The sequence below is a fragment of the Cornus florida genome, unplaced genomic scaffold, assembly GCF_030987335.1.
Source record: "Cornus florida cultivar Cherokee Brave unplaced genomic scaffold, ASM3098733v1 CherokeeBrave_3.0.0_Hap2_Chr03, whole genome shotgun sequence".
In the NCBI taxonomy this organism is placed as follows: Eukaryota; Viridiplantae; Streptophyta; class Magnoliopsida; order Cornales; family Cornaceae; genus Cornus; species Cornus florida.
This window is the reverse complement of record NW_026775573.1, coordinates 5,865,468-5,892,403: the sequence shown is the minus strand read 5'-3', so window position 1 is coordinate 5,892,403 and position 26,936 is coordinate 5,865,468. Positions and strand designations below refer to the sequence as shown.

The window sequence follows — 26,936 nt, the reverse complement described above, 5'->3', positions numbered from 1 at the left end:
TTTTCCCAATATATACGATTAGTCATAATCTTATCTCCTCAAAAAAGGAACTGACTTAATGAGAAGTGCAAGGCACAATTAGGTAAATTCAGGTGCAAATTTAGCACAGCATGCACGGAGGAATAATTTGTTTGTAGGTACGAAAGACAGAACTATTAAAGTCATCAAACGAACTCTTAGTAGAATAAAATACGCGCGCGCGTGAAGGTGCAAGAGCCTAGAGGGCATGTAATTTATGTAATGTACTCAGGAACTCATACTCATTATAACCATTCACAGTGGTAAAACTGTAAACCAAACAAAGAGGAAGAAAATGAAATTTTCATTCCAGCCAACAACAATTCCTGTAAAAAATAACCAAGTTAGCTTTTATGAGATGAGACTACACTTCAGCCTAGATCAACGGTGAAACATTTGAAGTAAAACACATAGTAGTTGGTTCAAGAACAAAAAACTCTGAAAGGAGAAAAATAATTTGCCCTTTATTCACACACAACACAAAACAAAAATGAAAATAAAGAAAAAAAGAAAAAATTCTAAATGAACGTTATCTTAATAATTACAAAGATCTTTGATATATGGGGACAAGACACCTTCCAGCTACAATATGTCAAAGACATTTCAAGTTTAATGTAACCCACCCCAAAACCCCAACCCAAATATACAAAGTTCTTGACATGTTTTCATGCAATAATTTAACACCAATGAAACACAAAAGGGTTGTCAGTCTCACATATGATGGACCCTGATGTTTACACCTCAAAATGGGAAATTTGCTCACAAAATTATAGTTTCCATAAGAATTAGGGGCAATATCCATTGGAGGATGTGCTGCACTTTGGAGAGTCAGAATTTCTTAATCGGAACCTGCCAAATCCACAAATTTAGAGAAATTTTGGTCTTTTGTATACTAATTCATTGATCATTTCAATTTCTTACACTATAAACCTTCCTCAATAAATCAAGAGCATCCTGGCCAACTTCTCTGCATAACATCCGTGTTTGCGATATTTCCATGAACAAATACTTTGGGCTCTCTGACCTGCAGTAAATGAATAGACAAATGTTTTGCAGTAACTGTATTATGCAAATAATATTTTTGAGATAAAGCAAAACTACTTACCAGCAAAATGGGTGGAAAGCCATTGTGAAAACGAGCTCTGGAGAACCCGTTTATAGTAAATAAACACTTGAATCCATTGATGTTGGCGTACTCACTATCATACAAAGAAAAAATATATATTGGGAATCAATTCAAAAAAAAAAAATTGAGATTAGAGATTAGAGATTCAAGATTTGCAGATACATTTCAGACTAGTATGTAAAAAAATAAAAGGAAAAGGTAATCGATCTCAAGTCTGCAAATTTTTATTAGTCTAGAATTGTAAATATGCGTTTGCAACAATAATCCATCTCTGTTATACTTTGGCACCTCCAATCCACTGAACAACCAATCAAGAGAGAGAGAGAGAGAGAACATATGAAGGTCCATTACTAGTGTTGGTTCCGCCTATGTAGGGAGCTGGAAGGGTCGCACTGGAAATAAACCTAACCTTAGACATTATTTTGCAGAAATTGTCCAGTTTTGAACTTGAACTCGTCTTTCAATACAACAATTAAAACTTTTTCCAATACACCAAGAATTGACCCCTTACAAGATCACCCTTATGTTACCCTTTTCTTACATGCACCTTATTCACTAACATAGCCCTGCTCTCCTTGTCATGTGCATTCAGCCTACTCTCCTCTCACTGTTTCTATTTGCACACTCTAGTGTGCTGACAGGGAGGGGGAATACCCATGTAGAAAAATGGAATCTTTGCATTACAATTGAACATTTTGCCCACACATACCTTCCTTTTTCATGTACAGGGATATTATTTGCTACACTCTAATTGCATGAGTGTACTACAGAGTTGGACGACATCTTCAAAAATATATACCTGAGGTGGCAGTAGCTAAATTTTTTTCCATAAAGCACACCTGTTTACGCATCATGTTCTGGCACACATTTTTAATACAAAAAGATAAAATAGAATGATGACAAACTCACTTCAGAAGATAGGTGAAATTCCTTTGGCAAAATTCTTCTAGACGTATGTCTTCTTCTTTAGAATACCTGCATTACAAAACAGTCTAACTATGAACTGAAAAACAAGCACTGCAGATCATAAAAGAATTTGAAACTGTTGAATTCCCTCATTATTAATGTGCTACATTCTGGAAGCTGTTGAATTGATGGTTGATGAAAAGATGGATCACAATAAACTGTCACAGGGATGTAACCTGGCCCTCAAAATGATTCCTTAAAGATTTAGCTGGTGAAGAAACTACACTTTTTTGTTTTTTGTTTTTTGTTTTTAATTTTTAGAAAAGAAAAACACATGATGAGAAAGAGAGGAGAAAAAGACAGGAAAAACATATGTGAGTTTTGGTCAGCCTCATTTCTTATCTGACCTTGAAAAAAAAATTACAATCCGAGCCTTTTAGTTCCCATCCAAAATTAGAGAATTTCAATTTTCCGTTAGTTAAAAGCGACCGAGATGAATATTCTAACTCATTCCTTATCTGACCTTGAAAAAAAATGCATTTCAGTTGATTAGTAACAAAGCACATTTTTTTTTTTTTCCTCCTCCCTAGTTGGTACTCACAAACCCCTGACCTCCCTTTGAAAAGTAAGAGGCTGATATAGTTAGGCCACTGGCCCGTTGGTAGTAACAAAGCACATTGACAGTCACCTGTTTTCCTACATCCTTACTGCCATAGACAGTATAGTTGATTGCTATTAAAAAGATTCATACTTGAAGTGAGTAAAATAATGATGTACAGTGCTTGAGATTGATACAACAAATTCTATATTGACATTCCACAGCAGTGATTACGTTCCTGCATAGAATATTGACTGGGTACTAACATAAACTTTCCAGGTAAATAGTACTAAACTGTTGCAATCGTAGGTTGGTGCTCAAGCTTAATATCAGCATCTAAAATGTTTAGTATCGGTGAGTTCTACACAGTTCCAAAAAAATGTAGTGTCCTTAAAATTCTCACTTTATAGGTTGCTAAATCATCGTGTCAAATACCAATGCTCGTACCAACATCAATGCAAGGTAGCTTTTGACCAGTTCTTAAGGAATGATTACTTTGAGTGAGTTGAAGGAACATTATGACAACTGCTGCAACCTAAAGCATGCGAAGCAAACCCAATTTGAAGAATAAAGTGAAAGGAAGGAAGAAGAGAAGAAAAGAAGGAGGAAAATGAGACAAGGGACAAAAATTCTCTTCAATTGAAAGAATTCTTACTTAATATGCCAAGAGAATGGCCTTTTTTTTTTTTTTTTTTGGGGGGGGGGGGTGTGGGCGCAAACAAAAACAAAAACAAATAGGGGGGCAAAGATTAAAGCGCCCTTCATCTTATGTCTATATTCAGCACTTCTTTCAAGCTGGAGCAAACATATCAACCATACACAGCTTGTCATAATTATATTGAGCCCCATTCCAATACTTTTACTAAATATATCAGTAGTTGGTTTCAAAATTCGTGCACAAGTAAAAATCATTTTACTCATGACATGCTCAATTATCTCATGGGATATAGTACTAAGAGCAGTGCACATAACAACCAAGGGCATCTATTTTTTCACATGACTAGGAACTCCATTTTGTGAAGAAGATACCAAAACCATTTACCCTATAAAAGTAAAACCAACTTAATCAGCCATCAAATCTAAATAATATATGACTCTAAAAGTTACAAGTAACAGTCTTTCCTCAGAGCACACTTCAAAGATCAAAACACAACTCCCAAGTAAATCTAAGGACAAAGGGAATGCATAAACAAGCCAACAACTCCACCTGCAGAGGAAATGTTACAACATAAACTGTAAAATCTATCATTTTTTCCAACAAATCTTGTATAACGTCCAAGATAAATAAATATATCACCATGACTATTTACGACTTGGTACTTACACCCAAGGGACGATCCACTATTTTGCTGTAGATCAAACTATCCTAAGAAACCAGTCACTGAAATAGATAAAGACCATCATGGAATTTAAGTGACGATACGAATAAGTCGAATCAAGTATACCTCCATGGGAAATCATTTTCACAAAAGCGAGAAATTCCATTCATCGCTGAGAAGGAGTCTATGTGGACCCACTGTTCATTTGAATTGTTTGTGGCATAGCCTGCCAGAACAATCATATCAATTTTCACTGAATAATGCAATTCAAATACACACACACAACCAGAATTGAATGCAAATGCAAACTAACAACTTAAACACAAAAATGATTTCTGTATCTGAATAGTTGGCTAATGTTGAAAATGTAGATGATTCAAAAAACTATTCAAGATTGACATATAGTTAGATGAATGTACACTGTCTCTGCTTCTTTTACCTACATACTGAATGGTAAAGCATGTCAATTGCATTACAATTTATTTGTTGTATAATAATCTGTAAAATATTACTCCAAGACTCGCACCAACTTTCACAATACTTTCTATTTTTAGGTGACAAATATTATGGTTTGTTAGACGGCTCCGATTATCTTCTTTACATATTAGAAAGAACAAACAATATAAATATATATATTTAGAGAGAGAGAGAGAGATAGAGAGAGGTTAGCAGGACCCTTTCTTTTGAGTAGTTCACCTCTGGATATATTAAACCTTTCAACTTGTCTCACTAAGTATGTTTTAAGGTTCATTTAGTTATCTTATTAAAGCTTTACTTGGAGACAATGTTATACAGATTTTACACATAAAGCTCTTTATAACCACATGATTTTGAAATAGCAATAACCTTTCAATTGTTTTTGCTCACTCGAACCTAGCAACACACATATAAAGTTGTATTTGGTTTCAATTAGAGTAGTCAGCTTTGCAAACCTTAGAAGTAGCACAATGGCTCATAAGATGCTTGTGTGTGTGTGTGTGTGTGTGTGAGAGAGAGAGAGAGAGAGAGAGAGAGAGCTCACCCATCCGATGCAAATCTTTCAGTGCATAACCACTAGGATAGTTCTCATATGATGCCATAAACATTATAACGGTGCACCCTAGACTACAAAATGAACAATAAGCATCGATAGATGAAGTAATTCAAATTTCTAATGATGGAATGTGCATACTCATCCAACCTGGCAATGAGCAATCCCAGCAGAGCAATATAAAGCAAGTTCCAGAATCTCTTTTTCCTATTGTTGTAGCTGTAAAAAGTTGAAATCAGAAATTAATAAAAGTTTCCTACAAGTCAAAATAGAGAAACTGTAAAATCCAATACCAGATTTATTGAAAAATGAAAGGACATAATATTTTGGGATAATTGAACATCAATAAGCTACAATTACATTGAAAATTACAATACATATTTAACTTTCTAAATTTTCATCCAAGCAAGCCAGCAAAAGCGTTACATAAACACTTCTAGATGAAAGCCATATCCATTCAAAAAGAATCAAATCCAGATACAAAAAAATCTGGTGAAATACCCTGGATTCTTCATTACAAGATTTGTTATAGATTCTAATAATACAAGATGGTTTGAAGACCATACTCAATGATAAAGAAAGCTGGAAGTCAACTAAATATCCATAACTCAGCAAAAACAATAGACAAATACTGAAACTGCGTACGAAGACAAGGATAGAACTTAAAAGGGAAAAAGGAACAAATTTGTGAAAAGTTAAATGTGACACCAATCTGGAACAAGAAGAGAGAAATTCGACTGAGATGGATGGTCCTTCAAGCTATCAGGACCTGAGGCCAACCCCAACCCCACCTCACCCATCAGCATCTGATTACTGTTTAAGGGTAGCTCGGATGATAGTCATGTGGAAGATAGATGACAAGACTAATTAGGAGTGATTAATTCAAGGCTTCAAGCTAAAGGTGCTAAGACCGACAATGAGGTCTTTGTGAAGTTGAGCAATAAATGTTTTACTTGAACACTTCACCACTAGGTGACATATCCATGTTAGAAATGACATGCAATAAATACAGATATATGTGTTAAACTGTTGAATAAATACGTCAGCATCATGTGTGTCTAATAGAAGATTAAATATTCCTAAATAACTTAAGGTTCCCTCCTACCATAAATATGTTTTTGTTCCATGAGTATTTCAAAGATATCCATAATTCTTATAAGAATATTGTAAAGAATAATTGAGAAAGTGATCAGCATAGAAGAAAAGCAACATACACTCTGCTAGCTCCAATTGCTGCAGCTAAGTTGAAGATTGGAACAGAACTAATAATGAAACGGAGCTCCTGCCGTATTAAGAACTATGACAATGAATACGTGTCCGGTAAGTTGAAATCAAGTAAACCTGAACTTCATAGTCCATGTCTAGTACCTTGTGTGGGAGCTTGGAGTAAAGTAAAACAAATGAGACAACTGGAAGAATGTAGAACACCACCCTCCTATCAAGTAAAACCCCAAGCTGCAATGATGATGACACGTCAAATGAGGAACAAGAAAATTAGTAACAATTTGTACTCAAAACTCAAGTTGAAGAGAACAAAATTTTTGGGCATTTCAATAATAAAGTCCTCAAGACACCTACCACTCTTTCTGATTCTCTCATTTAGAATCAACTTCCATTTTCTTTCTCAACGTCCACTTATGGGTAGCATTAGTGTTGCATCAAATTGACAAGAGTGAAAATAAGTTTTCATTAACTAGCATTAAACTATAATCTTGTTGCAATCATCCTTGTAAGGGATTTGTTTGCCAAGAATTAAATTAATTAATAAGCTGAGCCAAATATGATGAGAGAGAGAGAGAGAGAGAGAGAGATTGGAGATCTCAAATCGTCTTCACTGCACTGAAACATGTACATTAAACACTCACTAGTCTCAACCAAATTTTCATGTAGAGAAAAGGCCATAAAATCTTCAGGTAATTGACCCAATCATTAAACTATTGATACCTTTTATTAGCGTGTCACGCCCAAGACCACACTAAGTAATATATACATCATGCAGGCAATGTATATAGTTTGCAATAGATATTATCAAATCAAAAGTGCTAAAAAAATTACACAATTATGACATAAATACATATAAGGTTGAAGCACGAAGCATCAACAGTTAATAATTTAAACATAAACCAACTCAGCCAAATGTCTAACATGGAAGAATCTAAAACCCCTCCCAACCAAAAAGAAAAACAGAAAATGGAACTTCGCATAATAACTTCAGGTACACGATATTGGTGTGATAATTAACTTAGTGATCTGCAAAGCAGCTGTTGCGCCTAGTAAAAAATAAAAAAGAACATTTCAAAGACCATCATTTGAATGTACGTAGGCAACTACTTTATGCTACAGAGATGTGTCACTGGAGAAATCATAATAATACATGACAGATTTTTACATTCAGAATAAGAGTGCTTTTTGGTCTGTTAATATACCCACCATAAAGAGAGGATATGCAGCAAGCAATGAGCGGGGAAGTGCTGAAGTGAAGTACCAGTGGAAGGAATGTGTCTGCAGAGTAAATATTAAGGATGACAGAAAATATGAATTTCACAAAAGACTATATTTATAAAGGTGTTCTGATGAGAGTTCTGATATCTATAGTAAAGATAAAGATAAATCAACAGGTTAAATCATTCATGAATTATAAATCAAATCTACCTAAAAAAGGCAGAAAAGCAGATTGCCCAACTCAAAAAGGCCAGCCCAAACACTAAGTAAACTCATGAAGCCCTGAAGCCTAACAATCACACAATAATTTTGCCAAGTCTCACCACTAACACCCAAAAAGAGAACATGGTGTTTAAGGAGATACACAAGGCTCGTGTTACCATGGTGTAATAGAGCCTTAGATAGCCTCTCTCTCTTTCAAGCTTCAATTATCTCACCACCGTCTCACCAACTTTCACTTCTTCTACCCAAGACCAAGTCGAACTCCGGCCCCCAAATTGAAGAAGGGTATTACCTAGTTACTACTTGCTAGTACATGTCCCACCTGCACGGTGTGCTAAGAGGGGATGATTAGAGATAGAACTAACCTTTGTTATTCACAAAGTGGCTACTCTGAGACTCAAACCAACACGCTCACATTTGTCAGCTCAAGGTTTTATCATTGCAACATGCAATCACCTCTATTGCATCTCCTCAAAATACACAAACACGTATTACACACCTGTATGAGCAAGCAACAAACAAAGTATCCACCAGGGTTGAGTTATTTCATTCACATAAATCACTGTAACATTATGATGTAATGATGTAGGAGGGAGAATTGCAATATTCCTCTAGTAACCACAAACTCTAACCACTATGAGCACGGTAGGGGAGGAACCAGAAATTTTGATTTGGTTTTGGTGGCAGTGGTGGGGGACAAGTACTGTGTACTTAAAGTTTATAAATCTATCATAATATAATTTTCTTTATTATATTAGTCTTTAGTGTATATATTGAGGAAAATATAATTTAAAAAATGAGAAAAATAAAACCTAAGTAAATAGAGATGGAAAACTGATATGAGAAAGAAAAAACAAAGAGAAAAGGAAACAGTAAGTTGCATGTAAAAGAGAAGTGGTAGAGAAAAACATTGTTAAAGAATGGATTATCCATTAGCAATGGTTTAAAATTTTCAAAAATTCAAATTTTTGAAAAAAAAAGTGAGTACTTTGATTCCAGCCGTAATGAAAGATTAAAATAAAGATACCATTTTAACTAAACAAAATATCACAAGGTTTTACAAAACGCGATTATTAGGAACAAAATAAATAAGTGCTTTAATAACTTATACAAGGAGTGGCTATAGAATTTGCATTTAATAAGTGACAACTAAAACTATTACCATATATGGTACCATTGTTGTTGGCATTTTTGTCATCTTGGTCTTATAATAATTTAGTTTTTCCTTCCTCTCAATGCTTTAAGACTCGCCGAAGGAGATTGACATATGATTCATGATATTTTTCTTGTAAACATCATATAACAAAAATGTCTAACAAGGTAGGTTCATGTGTTTTTATTAAAGATGAGGAGATATTAGTGTTATTTTTCTTTTTCTCTATTGAATTCATATAATGGATAGAATACACGTCTATATACAAATGTAAACGGAGTGATAATATATTACAGTAAGGAATAAGGACTGCAAATGAATCACAAGTTACAACACAAGCACTTTGAGCATACATATATAAGTAGACACACATTGCAGACTCAAGAGCACTAGCTTAGACCATTAGAACACGCAACATATACAGACAAACATGATATGTATATTTAATAAGATCAATGAATACGAAGACATCTGTTAGATACTTCGTCAAATTCTACATATAACAAAAAAAAAAATTGCAACAAAGGATACTCCCCACTCGGAACTCCGGTTCAGAACAGAATTGAACCAGAAAACTTCAAATTCGGGCCACAACAACTTCCCCCACATAACCGTATCAACCAGCATGGTAAGACCTGCAATGCATAGAAATTAATTCTTTGAGATCACAAGAAGATTTGATACCATGAACCAATTTAACGTTTACATGTTATATGGACTGATAAAATATATGAAGTAATTGACATAGTGGAATACAATAAATAACAAACCTATGCAAAGCAATGCAGTTCCAATGCAGCATTTTACTGCTTTCCACAATGAAATCGATTTGGTCTGCCATCAAAAAATGAATGTTACTAACATTAAGCATAAAGCTTAATCAAGCTTAACAAATTATTATGGAATCAGAATATGTTAAAAGCAACATTGGTGATTATCACCACCAAGGGCCAAGGCTGGTGGTATTTCCTCCTCCCATAGGAGGTTGAGGGTTCAAATAGTCATCAGGGCAAGGCAATAGTGATTGTGTGATTGTGTTGCGTGAGTTTGTTGGGTGTGTGTGTGTTCTTACCTATCAACAAAAAATTGATGATTATCAGGCGAAAAGAAACTCACTCTGATCATTATACCAAACAATACGACATTATCCAATGTCTTCATTTTCTTTTTTCTTTTTTATTTTTTTGTTAGGTAAAACTAGAAACCATGAACGATGCACATATTACCCAATGTCACAACAAGGAAATCGTTTTAAAATATATGACTTATATGCAAAAAGAAAAAATATGCAGTTACTCATAAATAACGCAACAAATAGAATGCAGAACAAGTGCATGTTAAACCTAAAAGATAAAATATTGACAGAGGTGCATTCATAAGGACACAAATCATAAACCACAAAAGCATAATAGTGACATTTTAACAGGAAGATGCATAGATTTCCATGGGAATAAATAATAACAGTAGGTTCAAGGAACATATAATTTTAAGTAAATGCTAGGATAATTCAAAATTAATTGTTCAAAACAACAGACGGATAATTATTAAATAAAAATAAAAAATCCAACGGCCACACAACATACCAGCAAAAGCTCTAGACCCAGAGGACAAAGAAGTAACAGCATGTCGCACCTAAAGATGAGTGTAGCAAAAATCTGACAATCAGAACACAGAGAGCAATGAGAACTTAAAAATAGCAATAAGTAAGATTCTAATGATGCATTTTACATGATATTTATTACAAAAATGCAGGGAAAAAAATACTTGTAAGAAAAAGAATAAGAAATGATATTTAATAACAAATATATAATGTCGAGAAAGATAATAATAAAATAATACCCATAGGGCTAAGATAAACTTACATGCTGGTAGATATGGGAAGGACAATTTCTTGTTATGGAAATCACCATGACCCAAACTTTCCATCAAATTATTGATTTTATTGATATTTGGGATCTTGACAAAAGATTAAAAGAAGTTCAAGGGTTGCATGAGCCAACCAATGACGAGTACACCTCATAGGCTTACTGATAAAAAATTCAAAACCCAGGGACTAGCAATACAGAGAATAAAGCAGTACTAATCTCCAATTATGAGCTTAGGAAGGTCTACTCCAGCACTAAGCATTTCTTATTTCTTTTATTTTTTTATAAGTATTTATTGAAAAGAGTGGTCCCTTGTTCACGGGAAGTATGTAAAAGATGATTGTACAAGTTTATCTGAACCAAAAATTTTACAAAGTGTCAAACCAAAAAAAAAGAGAGAAAAGAAAAGGCTCCTCAATCCAAACAGAGTGATCTCAGCATATGATGCTTAATATACCAAATAGGCATTTTTGCTCTGTCAAAAAACCTACTACTCACTCCAATTATTCTACAAAAGGCATCGTAGTGCCTCATAAAACACTAGCTTGACTCTCCTTCCCAACTCTGCAATCCCTCCAATTAGCAGGCACATCCCCTTCTAATTCAGACATTGCTCACAGGTCTCCAAAAAGTGCAAATAAGAAGAACCACAAGTCAGCATTCACAATCTTCCCAATAACCTTAATTGATCCCAAAAAAGAGCAACTTTTACATGAGTTTTTGTGTACCACTACCTTCCAAGAAACCTTAAACGACCCTCTCCTGAAGCACCTTATAAAAAGATTTCACCTCAAATTACCCTCAATTTCAACCGTCCTCAAAGAATCCTCCTTCCCCTCAGCAACAACCTAAGCATAAAATTACCAAAGAATGCCTCAATCTAACTCAGCCCTCGGATGTTGCAGTCTATGAAACTAAATATCCAACACCACTCTGATCTAAATCAATCTTATACAATTTACAACTATATCCCGTTGGTCCACGGCAATCCGGAAAAGAATGAAGCAAGGTGTCCAGAATCCACAAAAATCAAAGAAACAAACCACGAGTTATAGGTAACTTTGCAATGTGGACTAGAGATGCTATATTGTCCATACCATAAAAACACAATGCAAATAACACAGCAAGTAATTTAAGTGAAGTCAAAAGGCTCATACTAATGTAAGAATGTGTCTGTATTATTATCTTCTTTTTTTGATAAGTATCTGTATTTTTATCTTCATGACCTGTTCAATCTAAAAATGGAACACAATTTGCAGGAATCCAAGCTAATATTTTAGGATTTTGTGACATTTTGGATAACCAATATTACAACACATAATGTGCAACATGACCTTGAGTGGTTAGGGAAAACATACCAGACATCTTAATGCTGCGTAAGAACTCCCCTTGAACCAATACCCATATGCCAAATTGACTACAAAAATATTCAGAAAATTTCAGTGTGACAAACTATAACATATACTGCATAATTCCTTACAGTGAACCATTCATAAGTGTTATCCACACAAACAGTTTCATTTTGCAAACACAAGCCACTTGATAATTAAATGGAAAGAACCAAGCACTGCAAACCTATACTAGATAAGATCATCAAGAGACGGACTTCGAAAAAATGATGGCAAACTTCATTCTAATAGATCCTTCATCATGTAGTGAACTTCTGCCCATTCTTTTCTCTTCTTTCTTTCAAATTGTCAGGTCACCGTGGTTAGTTAACAACAGCCATCCAGACTAACATTGTCAGTATTAAATTAATTGATTTTCCAAAATTTGAAAAATATCCCCCAAATCAAGCTCAACTGGATTTAAGTTTGACCCCACTGAGCTAGATGTGATAGATACTGGTGTAATATCCTTTACGAGAAGAGGCTGCCTATCATATGTAGCACTTTTCCTGAATTAACTTTGAATCTCAATTATATTAGACTCATGCAAAGCTAATTTTAGTAAAACCACAATCAGTTGTTTTACTTCTTTCTCTATCAAAACTAGATTCCTCCCATACAGGTAGCCCTTTATTTGTTACTGTTGACCACATCATTCCAATGAAATGCACAACTTTAACATTAAGCTTTTTCATTATAGCTAACTAACAGAATTCTCCCTTACAAAGCATGCGATATTAGACACACAAAATTGGAGCCAAATAGACAACAGTTTTAGATGTTTGAATTGTAATTGCAAATAACCAATGTTGTTCCTGTTAATTAAGAGGGTGCTGAAAGGAATGAATTAAGTATGGGCCCAACCTCTGCTATTATATATGCAAAGTAGCTGCACAGCTCATACTTAAATGCAAGTAGAAAATACATTGACCTAATAACATTTTGAAATTTGAAACAAAACACCAAACCAGGGTCACATTGCTCACTCCAAACCTAGAATAGCGCCAATGAGAGAGAAGAGAGAGTGTTCTAGCCTCTAAAGCAATTATATCACATAGTAGTAAAGACCTTGGTTTTATATGTTTCTGAACCACAAAAGAGGTGATGGAAACTTTGAAAAGCTGTAATGGGAATAGGGGCCCTAGTCCTGATGGTAGGATGAGGGCATTCTTACAACAGTGTTGCGGATCACAAGATCAGATGTCATGGAAACTACTAATCACTTTAATGGGCATGGATAATTGAGAGGAACCAGAATGCCTTGCTCATTACAGTAATTCCTAAGAATGAAGGTATTATAGACTTGAAAGACTTGGACCAACGGTCTATATAAGTTTGTAGAGAAAATCATGGCTATGAGGCTCAAGAAGGTGATGAAGGCAATAAATTCAAAGTCCGAAAATGCCTCCATGGAGGTTAATAAAATGAGTAAATATCCATGCCGGTCAACACACAAACCTGAGTCCAGGTGAAACACTGGAAGTCTCATTATATTACCTGCTGATTATAACATTGTGTTTTGCAGGGTAAAGGAAGCTCAGGTGAAATACTGGAGTTCAATTCCCCTTTGTTCAAAGAATGTGTCTAGCTTGATGGTTAAATTGGCAAGAGAACGTTGATCCCAATGGGAGAGGTGAAAGGCACAAATCTCTAGCTGCTATTTTGAGGTGTAGGTTGGAAACTCTTCCTGCTGCTTATATGGGCGTCCCTTCGGGTTTTCCATTCAAGGCAACAACTATTTAGGATGTTGAGGTAGAGATGTTTGACGAGAGGTTAGCTTGCCCACACACTTCATGTCTTTCATCCACATTCCACTCTAAAGAGAATATATCCCTTCCCATGGCATTGCTTTCCATGAGTGAACTAAAACTGAAAGTAACAGAAGGCGTGAGAACTAAAGAGAATATTGTAGCAGATATAGCTGAATAGTATGTTGTTCGGATAACAAACTCTCTCATTCATAGCAGCATAAAATAAAAAATCAGCCAGTTTTAAAACGTAACTGAGCATATTAGAGTTAAAAGTGCACATAATCACCTAAACCCAATGCCAAAATATTAGGAAGAGGACGTGTGCAATAGAACAGCATGTGAAACTGAAATGCAACCAATATCACAAAGAAAGCTTCAACTTGATGGCCAAACTTCTTTCTAATCTGCTCAAACAAAGAACAAAGTTCACCAGTAACTCCATTAAATGGAATACCAAACATAAGGAGATAGAAAAGCAGAGCATATATGCAGGGAATATGTTCATCAAATAACTTGAAATAAAAGATCTGTGGATACACTTCCCTTTCTTGGGAGGAGGAAAAAAAAAAAAGGGGGCAGAAGAAACAGGAAGAAAAGTAACAAAAACACCTCCCTCTAAAGGTATCTGAAGTCATAGCTAAAAGCTTAACCAAAAAGGAAACCTCTTCATAAGTCAATCTAGGTGTCCACTTAATCTAAACCTCTAAAGAAATAAGCAAAACTCTCCTGTGAAACAATTTTGAAGCATGGATCAAGATTGAGCTCTGGCCCAATTTGCCACTGCCTTTGAATCACCCTCGAGCAAACACTCACAGATTCGCAAAAGTGAAGTTTTCTGTAGGCCTTCAAGAAGAGCTAGAACCCACACTTCAGTGGCAAAGCCCCAATACAAAAATAGTTTACAGTCTAGAGAGAAGGAAGGAAGGGCAGAAGATCCTCCGGGATGAAATGTTTCTTTCTTCTACCTTAGTGCCTTGCCAACTGTAATTGGTTAACTCATAATGGATGTTTGGTGTGATAATCAAATCTATTTCAAAAACTCATCCGGAGGTATTAAACTAAATTTTGATGGTGGGAATACTATATGGCCGAGTCTCTTTAGCATCAAAGCATAGTTGTTAAAGGCGCGCGCCTGAGGCGCAAGGCGCCTCCAGGCACCACCTTGGCGCCTTGATTGTCTCAAGGCGACTGCCTTGTACTAGGTGAGCGCCTCTAAGGAATAGGCGCAAGGCTACAGGTGCGCCTACTTGAAAGTATATATATTTTGTACTTTTTTTGTTATTATTTTGGTTGTGTATGGGTTTATTATTTGTTTATTGTTTGTTTAGTTTTTATTTTTTTATTACAAAACCTATACAAGACTACAAAAGAAAAAGAAAAGAAAAAAGTTACCAAAAAGCAAAAGGAGTAAAGGACAGAGAAGTACGAGCCCGGACCGAGCCTCATCTGCGAAGCTTGGAGTCTTGGATCTGCCGGATCTGCGAAGCTGGTAAGTTCTCCTTCCCTCTCTTCTTCTTCTCTCCTTCTTGCTTCTCGGATCTCTCAGTCTTCTTCTTTTCTTCTTTTCTTCTTTTATTCCTGAGACTCTCAGATTTTTTTTTTTTCTTCTTTTCTTCAGTTCTTCTTCTCCTCTCGGCAGTCAGCTCTCTCGAGTCTCGGCTCTTAAGTCTTGCTCTTCTTTTATTTATTTATTTATTTATTTATTTTATTTATTCTTCTTCTTCTTCTTCTTTTCTTCTTCTTCTCTCGAGTCTCGGCTCTTCTTGGCGTTTTTTTATTTTATTTTTTTCTCTATTCTTCAATTTCTTCTTCTCTCGGCTCTTCTTTTATTTTATTTTTCAATAGCATATCATTGTTGTAGATCATTGTCTTTCGACTCTTTCCTGGTATATATCATTGAAAAATGAAGAAATTAATTAAATTGTTTTAAAATTTCCTAATTTAAATTGTCTGTTTGAATAATAGCATATCTTATTGGAACTGGAAGATGAAATTCGATTAATTTATGTCATTCATTGACACTTTGAAATCTAAAACCTGAAATCAGATTGGTCAGAGCCGAGTTACATGACTTCTTTTTCTCTTGTTGAAAAAAAGTAGTCAATGGAGCTATTAGAAACTATTCGAGTTATGAGCCAATTCTTGAGACTTACAATGTTGAAGAAATTAGGTGATTGTTCAATTTAATCTATTACTTTATATGTCACTTAAACTTTCACTTAAATAGAATCAAAATTTGAAGTGAAAGAGTCACTGTTGAACTCAAGTACTTGGTTTACTTGGTTTTGGCATCTTTATGTTGAATATTTAACTTAAGTAATTCATTTAGTTGACTTTTGCATCTTTATATATACTATTGCATCTTTAATACTTTATTGGGTGGGTTTTGTTTTTTTTTTTTTAAACATGCGCCTTGCTTCAGTCGGGCGCGCGCCTCGCCTTGCGCCTCAGGCTCCAGGAGGTATTTGTGCTTTTGTGCGCCTTGAGCCTTTAACAACTATGCATCAAAGGCATATTTGGAGATCATTGTGATAGTAAAAAAAAAAAATCTAGGCTGCAACAGGGTTTAGGGGAAAAAAGTGCTAATAGTACCATGCCACACAAATTTTACTTTATCTCCTCCACCAAAGCCCCAAAGAACATGTGAAAGGATTTTTAAGTGAAAATTCAGATACGAAATGGTGATCAAAGCATTTTTTTTGTCCAATTTATTTCAACAGAAAAATTTATTAGCCCTAGACATTGAAAAAAATATACAATGTATAAGCATAATATGTAGGGACCATTACACAAAATTAGTTCCGCCAATGCGAGGCACCGAGGGATGGATTGTGTGTGGAACTAACATTAGACATATAAATAAATATATAGTAGCATTCAAATCGGGCACCAAAAAAAAAAAAAAGGTTGTTGCACAATGATTAAAGTTTGGGCATAACATTTAAAAGGGAAAGCAGGGTTAAGAGTTTTTGTTATAGCCAATAATCAAAATACAACATGCTAATAGCAATATACATAGCAAGTAAATCCCCCCTTTTTTTTTTTTTGTGTGTGTGTGTGTGTGTGTGTGGGGGGGGGGGGGGGGGGGAAGTTAAATTGAAAAGGGCTGATTTGGAAAAAGAAAAAGTGAATACCTGAAGACGGAAAAATCTCAATGTAGACAGTATGATGCAACCTAACACCAAACGAACTAGAAAAAAGAAAACAAATAAATCAAGTGCCTTTAACCAAATATACACTTCATATTATGTTTAATAAAGCAAAAGGTAACGTTGTAACATAAGAAGAAAAACAAAGATGCTAGCCCAGGCATTTATATTATATATTAACTAGTTCAAATACAATAGATACAACAACTGAATATCATGAAAGGCCCATCATTGATGGAGAAACTTATGCAATACATGCAAAGGAAGCCAAATATGTAATACCCCTAATTTTGAAAGGATAGTCTCGGTATTATTTAAATTATTTTAATTGCGTTTTAATTATGGCTAATTGTTTACTTGTTTAATTAATTTAATTATTTGTTTATGTGTTAATTGAATTGGTTATTTAAATTAAATGGTGTGCTAAAATTATGTATATTTGACTTATTTGTTTAAATTAAATTATATATGATGATGTGTATTTGTTTGGGAATTTAATATATTGTAGTTACCTTTTTAGTATTTAAATTTTAGTTTATTTTTATTATTAGTTTGACTTGGATTGGGAAAAGGATTTTTGGGTTATTTTAGTTGCCTATAAATATATAACTATAGGGTTGTAAAAGGGGTTAGAACATAAATCACATAATATATTCTAGAGGGAGAAAGAAGGAAGACGAAGGAAGAGAAAAAGGAAGAAGGAGGCTAGGGTTTTTATCAAATCCCTAAAGGCAAGTTCTAATTCTTCTCTTCTCCTTTGATTCATACCCTATGCATGCTAGATTAATTCCAGGTTTATTAAATAAATTAATTGGATCTATTTATATAGATTTATTTGAAAATTAATAATGAGTTTGTGATAAATTTTCATATTTTGATAAATTAAATTTTCATGTGCTGTTATATATCATGATTTTAGTATGAAGCGGTTTGTATATATAAACTAGATTAGATTAAAGTTGTTCATATATGGTCTGCGCGCGGAACGAAAAATGCTCCAATTGAATCAGTTTGGTGTTTATATATGAAATCAGTTTTGGGTATTTGTATAAATCAATTTTGTCTTCATACACGCCGAACGATGTACAATTACTTTTAAGGAAAAAGGTTATAAAATAATAATGGAAGTTTGTTTTTCCTTACAAAACATGCACGTCGAATGAGGAGACCCATGATGATATTGCTTTACGGAATATATATAAAATAAGCTTCCTAGAATCAGTTCCTAGAATCAGTTTGTGTTGTGAAATTCGTAACTTGTTCTTTATATGTGGGCACGTGGAACGAGAAAGGAGAAAAAGTAAATAAATGTTTTTCTTTAATGGGATTGCATGGAATATTTAAGCAAATTATTTTTAATTATTCTGTATGTGTTCTCTTTTGATTTTGTTTTGATTAGATGTGTTTACATTTAATATTTTTAACTGTAAGTCTGATTAAATGCTAAGATATTAAATTAATATTGTGGTTTTTGGTTGATGGATCGATAATAAATATTTATTTAATGTAAGTAGATTCATTAAGAATTGGAATCCATGATTTAAGTTTACATGCTAAGCATGGAATTTAATTAATTTTAAAAGGATAAATTAATTAAATATTCTTGGATTAAATTATTTTAATCAATTGTTTAGATTTAAATTAATTTAATCAGAATATGGAGATGAACAATTTAGTTGAGATGCATGTTAATTTCTTGTGATGTAAATTAAATGCATGCTAATTAGAATTGATATTTTTGTTCAAATAAATGCAAAAGATATATATATGATTTATATCATGTTTATTTGAATTATTAGATGTAAATATTATTTACATTATCCTTGGATCGGAAACTTTTATTTGGTTATGATATGGATTAATGCACCATTATGGGATGGGGGCATATTAGGGACGGATTAACTTAAGAGTTAAGTCCTACCTATTTTTAATAAGGGAACGGATTAACCACAGTGTTAAGTCCTACTTATTCGTGTCAGGTCAACGGAACAGTTGGATGACATGGTTGGATATGACGGATTTTACATATATAATAATACACCATGATATGAGCTTGAGTCTCAGGATCAGTGGTTAGGATGCGTATATTGCCAGGGATGTGTAGCTAGATATAGTGTAGTTGTGTACCCTGGTAGGTCTAGGTACTCATGCCCACTATAGGTGCGTTTTGCATGTTACCTACTATTCAGGTTGAGACAACTCTATAGTCTAGTGAGGTTCCTTTAGTGTGTATATATCTATGTATGGAGTATTTAGTTATTGTTGAATTAATTAGGATGCGTACGTGTATCGGGTCTCTGTTTGGGATGCAGTAGATTAGAACTTGTATGTGGGCCTGACCCACCATTATTTTTCAGGTGTTCGTCAGTTCCAGTCTTAGAGATTGTTCGTGCCGAGCAGAGACATCCATTCACTCTTCCGACTCTACGTAGGACTCCTCTTCATTAGTTACTTCCTATTTTTATTTCGGTTCGGTTATTTCAGTTAAAATATTATTAGGGGTCCACAATATGGATTCCCGAGTTGTAGTTTAATTAATTACTGATATCAGAGGATTGGAGGATTTTAGTATGGGATTTTTAATTATCATTTATTTGAGGTTTTTTTTTAAATGAGAATTATTTATTTAGTTTTCTTTTCAGCTTCTTTATTTATTCTTAATTCATCTTGTATTCCAATGCTTGTTTAAATATTAATTGTTTGATATCCCTTGTATTCTGTGCTCGGACTTGATCACCCGTGGCTCTAGAATCGAGGGGTATCACAAAATATCATTCAAATAAGGTTATAAAAATCACAATGATAAAGAAAAATAAAATGACAATAATGCACCTTGAGGTGCAAAGTCATGCATCCAACATACTATCATATAAAAGCATCAGAATATATGTACAGTTGTGTAATATGCCTTTTTTGTAAGTAGTTTAATATCCAAATATTCACGTATCAATAAAATAATAAAAAAGAAAATCTAATAGCCATTGCACATATATTACTCTTCATACTCAACCAATGCAAAACAAAATGAAACCATCTACAACAGGTTGACCGTGATAAAATTAGGTGTATAGAAGTTTGTGTTTCAAAATTCATCACTAGAACTTCTAGTTCTTGTAAATGTAATATCAAATTATTACACCCATTTGATCTGACTAAATTTGATATTTCAGAGTCAGCCTGCCCCAAACACTGAAGTGCTCAAAGTAAAAATACAATTTTTTTTATAAGAAACAAGAATATTTATGGTAAAAAAAGAATACGAGTACAAGCAAAAGAACAAGATGTCTTCATATTAAGAATCAAGAGAATCAAGAGACGAGATATCCTCCATAATATTATTCTCCACCTGTGACAAATCTCCTTCAGAGTGGCCATAAAAAAACTTATTTTTGTAAAAATACTTCAATTTGACTGGCACTCTGTGAATGGAAAAGTATAGACATGATCTAAGTTAAATCACAAGTCGAAACTTACATTTTCAAAGGTTTTAGTCATGTTAAGAATACAATTAACTCATTATTTCTTGAAAGTCTTGTCACATTGATTAATTGATTCATTTGAATAAAAGCTTATATAAAGATAAGAAAAACTAAACCATCAAACATGAGCTTTTGAGCTCCCCTTTTGCATAAGTGACATTCTTTTCTTCACTACAAATAATAAATGATAGAAACATTTTGCTCAAAAGAAGCCTTTTGGATTACTTATCAAAATAAATAAATTGACACAAAGCAATTCACATTACTTTAAAGAAACTGCACCCTGTACAGAAGTGCACAAAATAACAATTAAACTCAGCGACGGCAAAAGATCGACTTTCTTTAGCTCAAATACAGGTGATTTCTACTGCTATCCTTTTTTTTCATTGTAATATTACACCAAAAGTAGTATTATGATAAGCACGTTGAGAAGCATTTTAGTTGAACAGGATCATATGAGCATTCTCAAGTATCTAATGGACTGACCTGCAAAAAGACTATAAATCTTTGGAAAGTTTAGCACATTGATTGCTAATATGATTGGAGATGCCAAAATTGAAACAAGCAAGGCACCTACAAGAAAGACATTAGTTAATAGTTAATGCAGAGCAACTTCAACCTCATTCAAAAATAGCATTATGCTGAGCAAATCAATTTAGCTCCTACTATGGGGACATATAGCTTCTTATCAGCCAAAATAGTATACTCGAAATAAAATCCAAACATGAAAATGTTTAACGTCAATGGGCAAATTGAATAATACGATAAGCGAGTCATGTCCATGGTGAGATTCAGAGGTCACTTACTGCCCTCCTTGAGTGATGAGGGTTGAGGTTTATAGGGGCAGTGAGGTCTTGTTTTTGTTATTTTTCTTCTTTGTTGAGTTGTTGAGTTCCTCTTTGAAAGATTATTGATCCTATCCTCTCTTATATGGTTCCTTTTCTTCATCTCATCATCACCATCCTTGCGGGTATGGGGTCAGCCACATAAATTCTCGTTTCCATTCATTTGTATTACAAGTCAGTTCTCCTATTATACTTAGGTCTATTAAAGTCATTTCTAATTACTCCATGTGGATTTTAGTTGCCCTCTTTGTCCCTTACATTCTATGCAAACTAATCTTCATTTTTATACTAGTATATCTACAGTTTATATTGTATATTTCCATACCACCTAGGTCTACTTTATCTTATTTTAAAACTTAGAGACATCATTTTCTCCCTCACACATGTAGTATTAAATCTATTCTTTTAGTCACTCTTATCATCCATCTCAGTATTGACATTTCAACAACATAAAGAGTTGTCTTATTTCCTTTTTAATACCAAACACTCCGTTGTGAATGAAATATCTGTTCTAATAGCTATTATATAGAATCTTCCTTTTTAACTTTTCTTTTAGCCTACCTTTATTTTGTCCATTTTGCTCTGCTCCCACTAATTACATCATCATCTATTGACCTGTCCTTTTGTATTAGTGATCCTAAATATAGAAAATAGCTATTCTGTGTACTCATTTGGTCTTAAATTGTCATCATTATAATAGCATTTTCTGGAATTTCATTAAATTTACATTCCATGGATTATTAAGTCTCCTGATTCTAATGTTAATATCAAGTCTAGTGTTAACATTTCCTGATTCTAGTGTTAATATTAAGTCTCCTTAAAAGTATAATATAGCACTAAATAAACGGCAAACAAGAAACAAAAGATTAGGATAATGATTCACTACTTTCCTCCAATTTTAATTGCATACATATTGAATTTAGATAGGCCTAACGACTCAAAGAGTTGAATATTATGGTTTTGAATGTTGATTAAATTGACTTTCCATCATTTATGTGAAAATACAAGTTCAAAACTCATGGACAAGTGACTCCAGCCTAAGCAAAACATTATTAAAACATACAGTGAAGTAACTTTTTACACATCCTTGATCAATAATAGGAACTAGTCTTTGCTGCAATCTAGGCCTACCCATGATCCTTGGGCAAAAAAACAAACAAAAGCATCGCAAAAGAAAAAAGAGGTTATTTGTATTTGTTTTAATTCAATCCGATGCCAGGGTGTATCCTTTTGGCAGATTTGAATTTCTTTTTTTTCTTTTCTTTTGTGGAACGTCAGATGATTTTTCATGTGTAAGTAATGCCATGGGACAGGACTTTTTGGCACTTCTGTTCACACCAACTCTCCTAAGTGAAGCTTCAAATTTATCATATCATGGTAAAAGAGTGACGTAACATCTAACTACACAATGATACATATCTTTGTGGGATCATGCATGTTATTGTACTAGGTAGAGAACAGAAAATACTTTCCAAAATCATAAAGAATGTATAAAAAGCTCCTAATAAACCCTTGAAAAAATAGAACATACCAATGAATGTGCGAGGAACAACTCCGGGGAAATCCAAGTGATCATACTGATAATATGATATCAGAAGAGAGACATCACAATCAAACAACTAGGTCTAAAATCAAATATAGTTCAATCCAAACTAGTAAAAGAGACAGATTGAGAGCACAGACAATTAAACTTACATTTTCTATGTGATGCCGATGATACAAAATATCGTGCATTGCCTTAACAAATAAATAAAGAAAAAGTATTAGTTTAACTCTCACTGTTTGATTTTTGATGAAACAAATATGAGAAAAAAATATTGATGAGAAATCGAAGATTCAAATTCTTAAACCAAAAACAACATAAAGCTGTGTTTAATTGTCGATAGAACTAAGTGAAGTTTTGAATTACTGATAAACAAGGAATGCACCTGAACATTGAAGCTTTCTTCAACCTTTGTGTATGGTGCCATGAATACGTAAAAAGCAGCAATCGATCCCAAAAGCAAATCATAACCTAGCAGAGACAAATTGAAACTCATGAGACAAACACACATACATATATATATATATATTGGAATTTAGAGTGTTCAAAAGCGAATTATAACTTCAAAATAGCATCAATTTACCATAAAGCTCCAGAAATTTCAGTGACTTGTGAGCCATTTTCACAGACGGAGAGAGAATGTGTTTTTTTAAGTTTTAAATAGCTGCTTTTCAAGAAAATGTCAGCTTAATCTATCCCTTGGGCCTGCTTGTCGGGCTTGGGCTGTTTTATTGAATGCAAAATGATCTCGGGTCGGAATTTAGATCAACCCAACATTCCTAGCTTGCTTTCAGCTTTTTAAAAACAATTTCGAAACTTTTTTTAAAAAAATATTTCCAGAACAAATCTCTAAAAATATATATATATATATATATATATATATATTTTATTGAATTTTAATAAATTACAATTTAAAAACTTTTTATATAATTTTTTAATTTTCAATAATATGAAAATTGTAAACTATCCTCATCAAGCAAACCTAGAGATGTATACCAATTATGCATAAAGGCTAAATTACATAGGCATTCCTTTATTATAAAAATTAAAGTTTTTATATTATTTTAAATGTTTGTAGAATCCAACTAAATTATCAAAAAAATAATAAAGCATTTATATAAGTGATTTTACTTGTATTTATATTAACTCTTACACATGCCACTATAAAATAAAATAAAAAAATAATCGAATATTGTGTGTAGCCTAATATGTTTGTTAAAGTGGAACGTCACAAATACAATCTCACTGTTAAAAAGATTTAAACATTCAACCTCTTACTACTAGATTAGTAGTTCTAAGCATGTGAATGTATTTTTTGCATATTATATATATATTCACATTTATGTTCATTCTTGTATTTTTAGAAGTTTATAATATTTTAAAGTTCAAATTAAATTTTGATTTTTAAAAAAAGTTAAAAAAAAAAATGCTGTTAACTTTTTTTTAGAAAAAAATTGATTTAAAAAAAAAAAAAAATGAATGGCCCACGAACCATCTCAAATTTTATTACAATAAGTATGCAATTATGAGTGTCTAAAATCTCAATTATTAATCCCCTAACAAACCTTCTAGAGATTGTCACATATTGACCACTCGTTGGTGATTTGTGCACTCGAGTGTAGGGAATGTTAGCTCTTCAGAGAAATCCGTGGTTCAGGTAGGCGAATATTCCCTCTTGCAATTAGGGTTAGGGTTTGTATTTCAGACCCAACACATATATAAATCCCATTTTAGTGCCCAGTCTCTCTCACTAAAGCCTGAGACCAAGAGAGCTTGAAATTATATACAGGAGTCATGGAACAGACATTCATCATGATCAAGCCTGATGGCGTCCAGAGAAACCTGGTTTGTTCCTCGTACACTCTAGTCTCTTTGTGTGTGTATGTGTTGGTTCTTAGTTATATATATATATATATATGAGAAGATCTAAACTAGCATATGAGTTTTTATGTTCTGGGCTTTGATTTTTTTTTTTTTATGCAAATTCGATAAGTGCTATTTTTCGAGTGTTTAGATGTTAAAGAAGTGTTGGAAAAGAGGAAAGGAGGTCCATCTCGTTGCGAACTTTATAAATTTTGGGGATGACGAACAGTTTAAGTACTTTCTGGGTTTGTTTATTTTCCTTTGTTAATTAAATTGTTCAGTTTGGTGGATTCGGTGTGAAAACGTTGGAAGAGAAAGATGATGGAAAATATTTTATTTTTCTTCTCGTAGAAGTGCCAGAGTACTAAATCCAAAAATCAATTATAGTTGTCTATATTGAATCAGCTTTGCCCTGTTTTTGGATATCTAAGCGACAGGATCATAAGATTCAGTTTATTTATTTATTTTTTAAAAGAAAATTCTTTGAACCAACAACATGGTCTGTTGTTTCATTTTCTGGTTCAGAAATGTTCATTAGTTGTATTCGAAATTGATGTTTTATTGATCATATGAGATTTTATTACTGTGTTTCAGGTTGGCGAGATTATTGGCAGATTTGAGAAGAAAGGTTTTACTTTGAAAGGTAATATTCTCCTTTAGAGTTGACTAGCTAGATCATGTCATGTTGTTATTATAAGTTCGGGATTCCCTTTAATAGATCAGCTTGATCTGATTATTTGATCCAGAATTTTGTGACTAGATTCTGAGTATCCTTCAATAACGCAAACTCCCTCTCTCTCTCTCTCTCTATGTATATATATACCTCTCTCTCTCTCTCTCTCTCTCCCTCTATATATATATATATATATATATATATGTTGTGTAGATAAGTAAAAGTATGCAGGAGAAATGTAACATGTTGTCAATCTCACATTTTGGATGTTGATGTGCCCAATAAGACTTTTAAAGTGGTTCTCTAGGATTTTGTTGTTAACTTGTCATACTCAGGATTCACTTTTAGTGAAAACTTCTATTTATTTGATAATTACATGCGTCCTTTTGTAACTTTGATATCTTCAGGCTTGAAGCTCATGAGTGTGGATCAATCTTTTGCCGAGAAGCACTATGCAGACTTGTCCGCAAAACCCTTCTTCAATAAGCTGGTTGAGTACATTGTATCTGGTCCAGTTGTTGCAATGGTTTGGGAGGGTAAGAACGTTGTTACCACAGGTCGGAAGATCATTGGAGCCACAAACCCCGCTGATTCTGCTCCTGGCACCATTCGTGGTGATTTCGCCATTGACATTGGCCGGTAACATGTTTCCCCTGCTAGTTTGATTGATAGTATTTTATATGCGAATTTCACTTGCTTGTCATACCCATAAGATTACATGGGTGTCGATTATTTTGTCCGATCTCACACTAACTGAATTTAATTCAACCATTAATGCAGTGTAAAATCATATCTTGTATAGATAAATGGTTTTACATTGTGTTGTTACATCATCTGATTGGTATTGTTTTGGGACCAATGATGATGAATTTGGTCTGCATAATGAGCAATAACTTTTGTTAGAAAGCAATTTATAAAAATAGATTAAGCAGGGGAATGTTTCTGTGCAGAATCACTGCAATGCATTTGCACTATTGTCTTGTTTATTTATAACATCTTTTAAGTTGCGAGAGATTTTCTTTCACACATACTCGTAAAATTAACGTCTCCTTGGGTACAAATATCTTACCTGGATAAATCATTCTTTGCTTTGTAGGAATGTCATTCATGGGAGTGATGCAGTTGAGAGTGCAAGGAAGGAGATTGCACTCTGGTTCCCAGAAGGCGTTGCGAACTGGCAGAGCAGCCTTCACCCCTGGATCTATGAATAACTTTTCTCGGGTCGTGACCGTGGCTCCTATTATCTCTGGCTTTTGTTATGGTTATTTAATATTGGCAAACTTTGAATTTTGACTGTGATTTAGTTTTAAATCCTAATGTTTTAGGCTGCTAGCCTACCTATGAACCTAAGTTACGTTTATCAGGTTAATCTTATCATCACGGTGCTCGGCATCAATCTGGTTGGTATGCCCTATATTTTGTATAACCTATTTATATTGTTCATAAGCAGTTGGTTTATGTGAGCCGGATGTGTTGGGAGTGAAAGATGAAATTATAGATTCTATGGGTAAGTGCGTAGAAGTTGTGGCATTGGGTTTTGGTGGTGTAGACCTAGTGCAATGTCGC

General features: G+C 33.7%; 2 protein-coding genes across 5 annotated transcripts; one reads left to right on the top strand and one right to left on the bottom strand.

Moving 5' to 3' along the window:
• Positions 1 to 457: 457 nt before the first annotated feature.
• Positions 458 to 23,518, bottom strand: LOC132299186 (dol-P-Man:Man(7)GlcNAc(2)-PP-Dol alpha-1,6-mannosyltransferase). 4 transcript variants are annotated; one of them, XM_059795672.1, is made up of 21 exons: positions 23,418 to 23,518; positions 23,220 to 23,305; positions 22,987 to 23,028; positions 22,823 to 22,868; positions 20,933 to 21,019; positions 16,953 to 17,008; positions 14,105 to 14,222; positions 12,038 to 12,096; positions 10,398 to 10,469; positions 9,585 to 9,648; positions 9,346 to 9,449; positions 7,428 to 7,499; positions 6,366 to 6,452; positions 6,212 to 6,294; positions 5,148 to 5,216; positions 4,989 to 5,071; positions 4,094 to 4,193; positions 2,054 to 2,119; positions 1,124 to 1,217; positions 940 to 1,042; positions 458 to 867 (listed from the first exon to the last, which is right to left on the bottom strand). In XM_059795672.1, exons 1-20 carry the CDS (start codon positions 23,452 to 23,454, stop codon positions 962 to 964), a joined length of 1,506 nt encoding a protein of 501 aa, XP_059651655.1. In that variant the 5' UTR covers positions 23,455 to 23,518; the 3' UTR covers positions 458 to 867; positions 940 to 961. The 4 variants fall into 4 exon arrangements, with proteins under 4 accessions (XP_059651655.1, XP_059651654.1, XP_059651653.1 ...); XM_059795671.1 differs by having other exon boundaries at positions 949 to 1,042; XM_059795670.1 differs by having other exon boundaries at positions 458 to 1,042.
• Positions 23,519 to 24,457: 939 nt separating this feature from the next.
• LOC132299188 (nucleoside diphosphate kinase B) lies at positions 24,458 to 26,833 on the top strand. The gene is made up of 4 exons (XM_059795674.1): positions 24,458 to 24,679; positions 25,292 to 25,340; positions 25,778 to 26,009; positions 26,467 to 26,833. The coding sequence occupies exons 1-4, from the start codon at positions 24,629 to 24,631 to the stop codon at positions 26,579 to 26,581; spliced, it is 447 nt and encodes a 148-aa protein (XP_059651657.1). The 5' UTR covers positions 24,458 to 24,628; the 3' UTR covers positions 26,582 to 26,833.
• Positions 26,834 to 26,936: the final 103 nt, after the last annotated feature.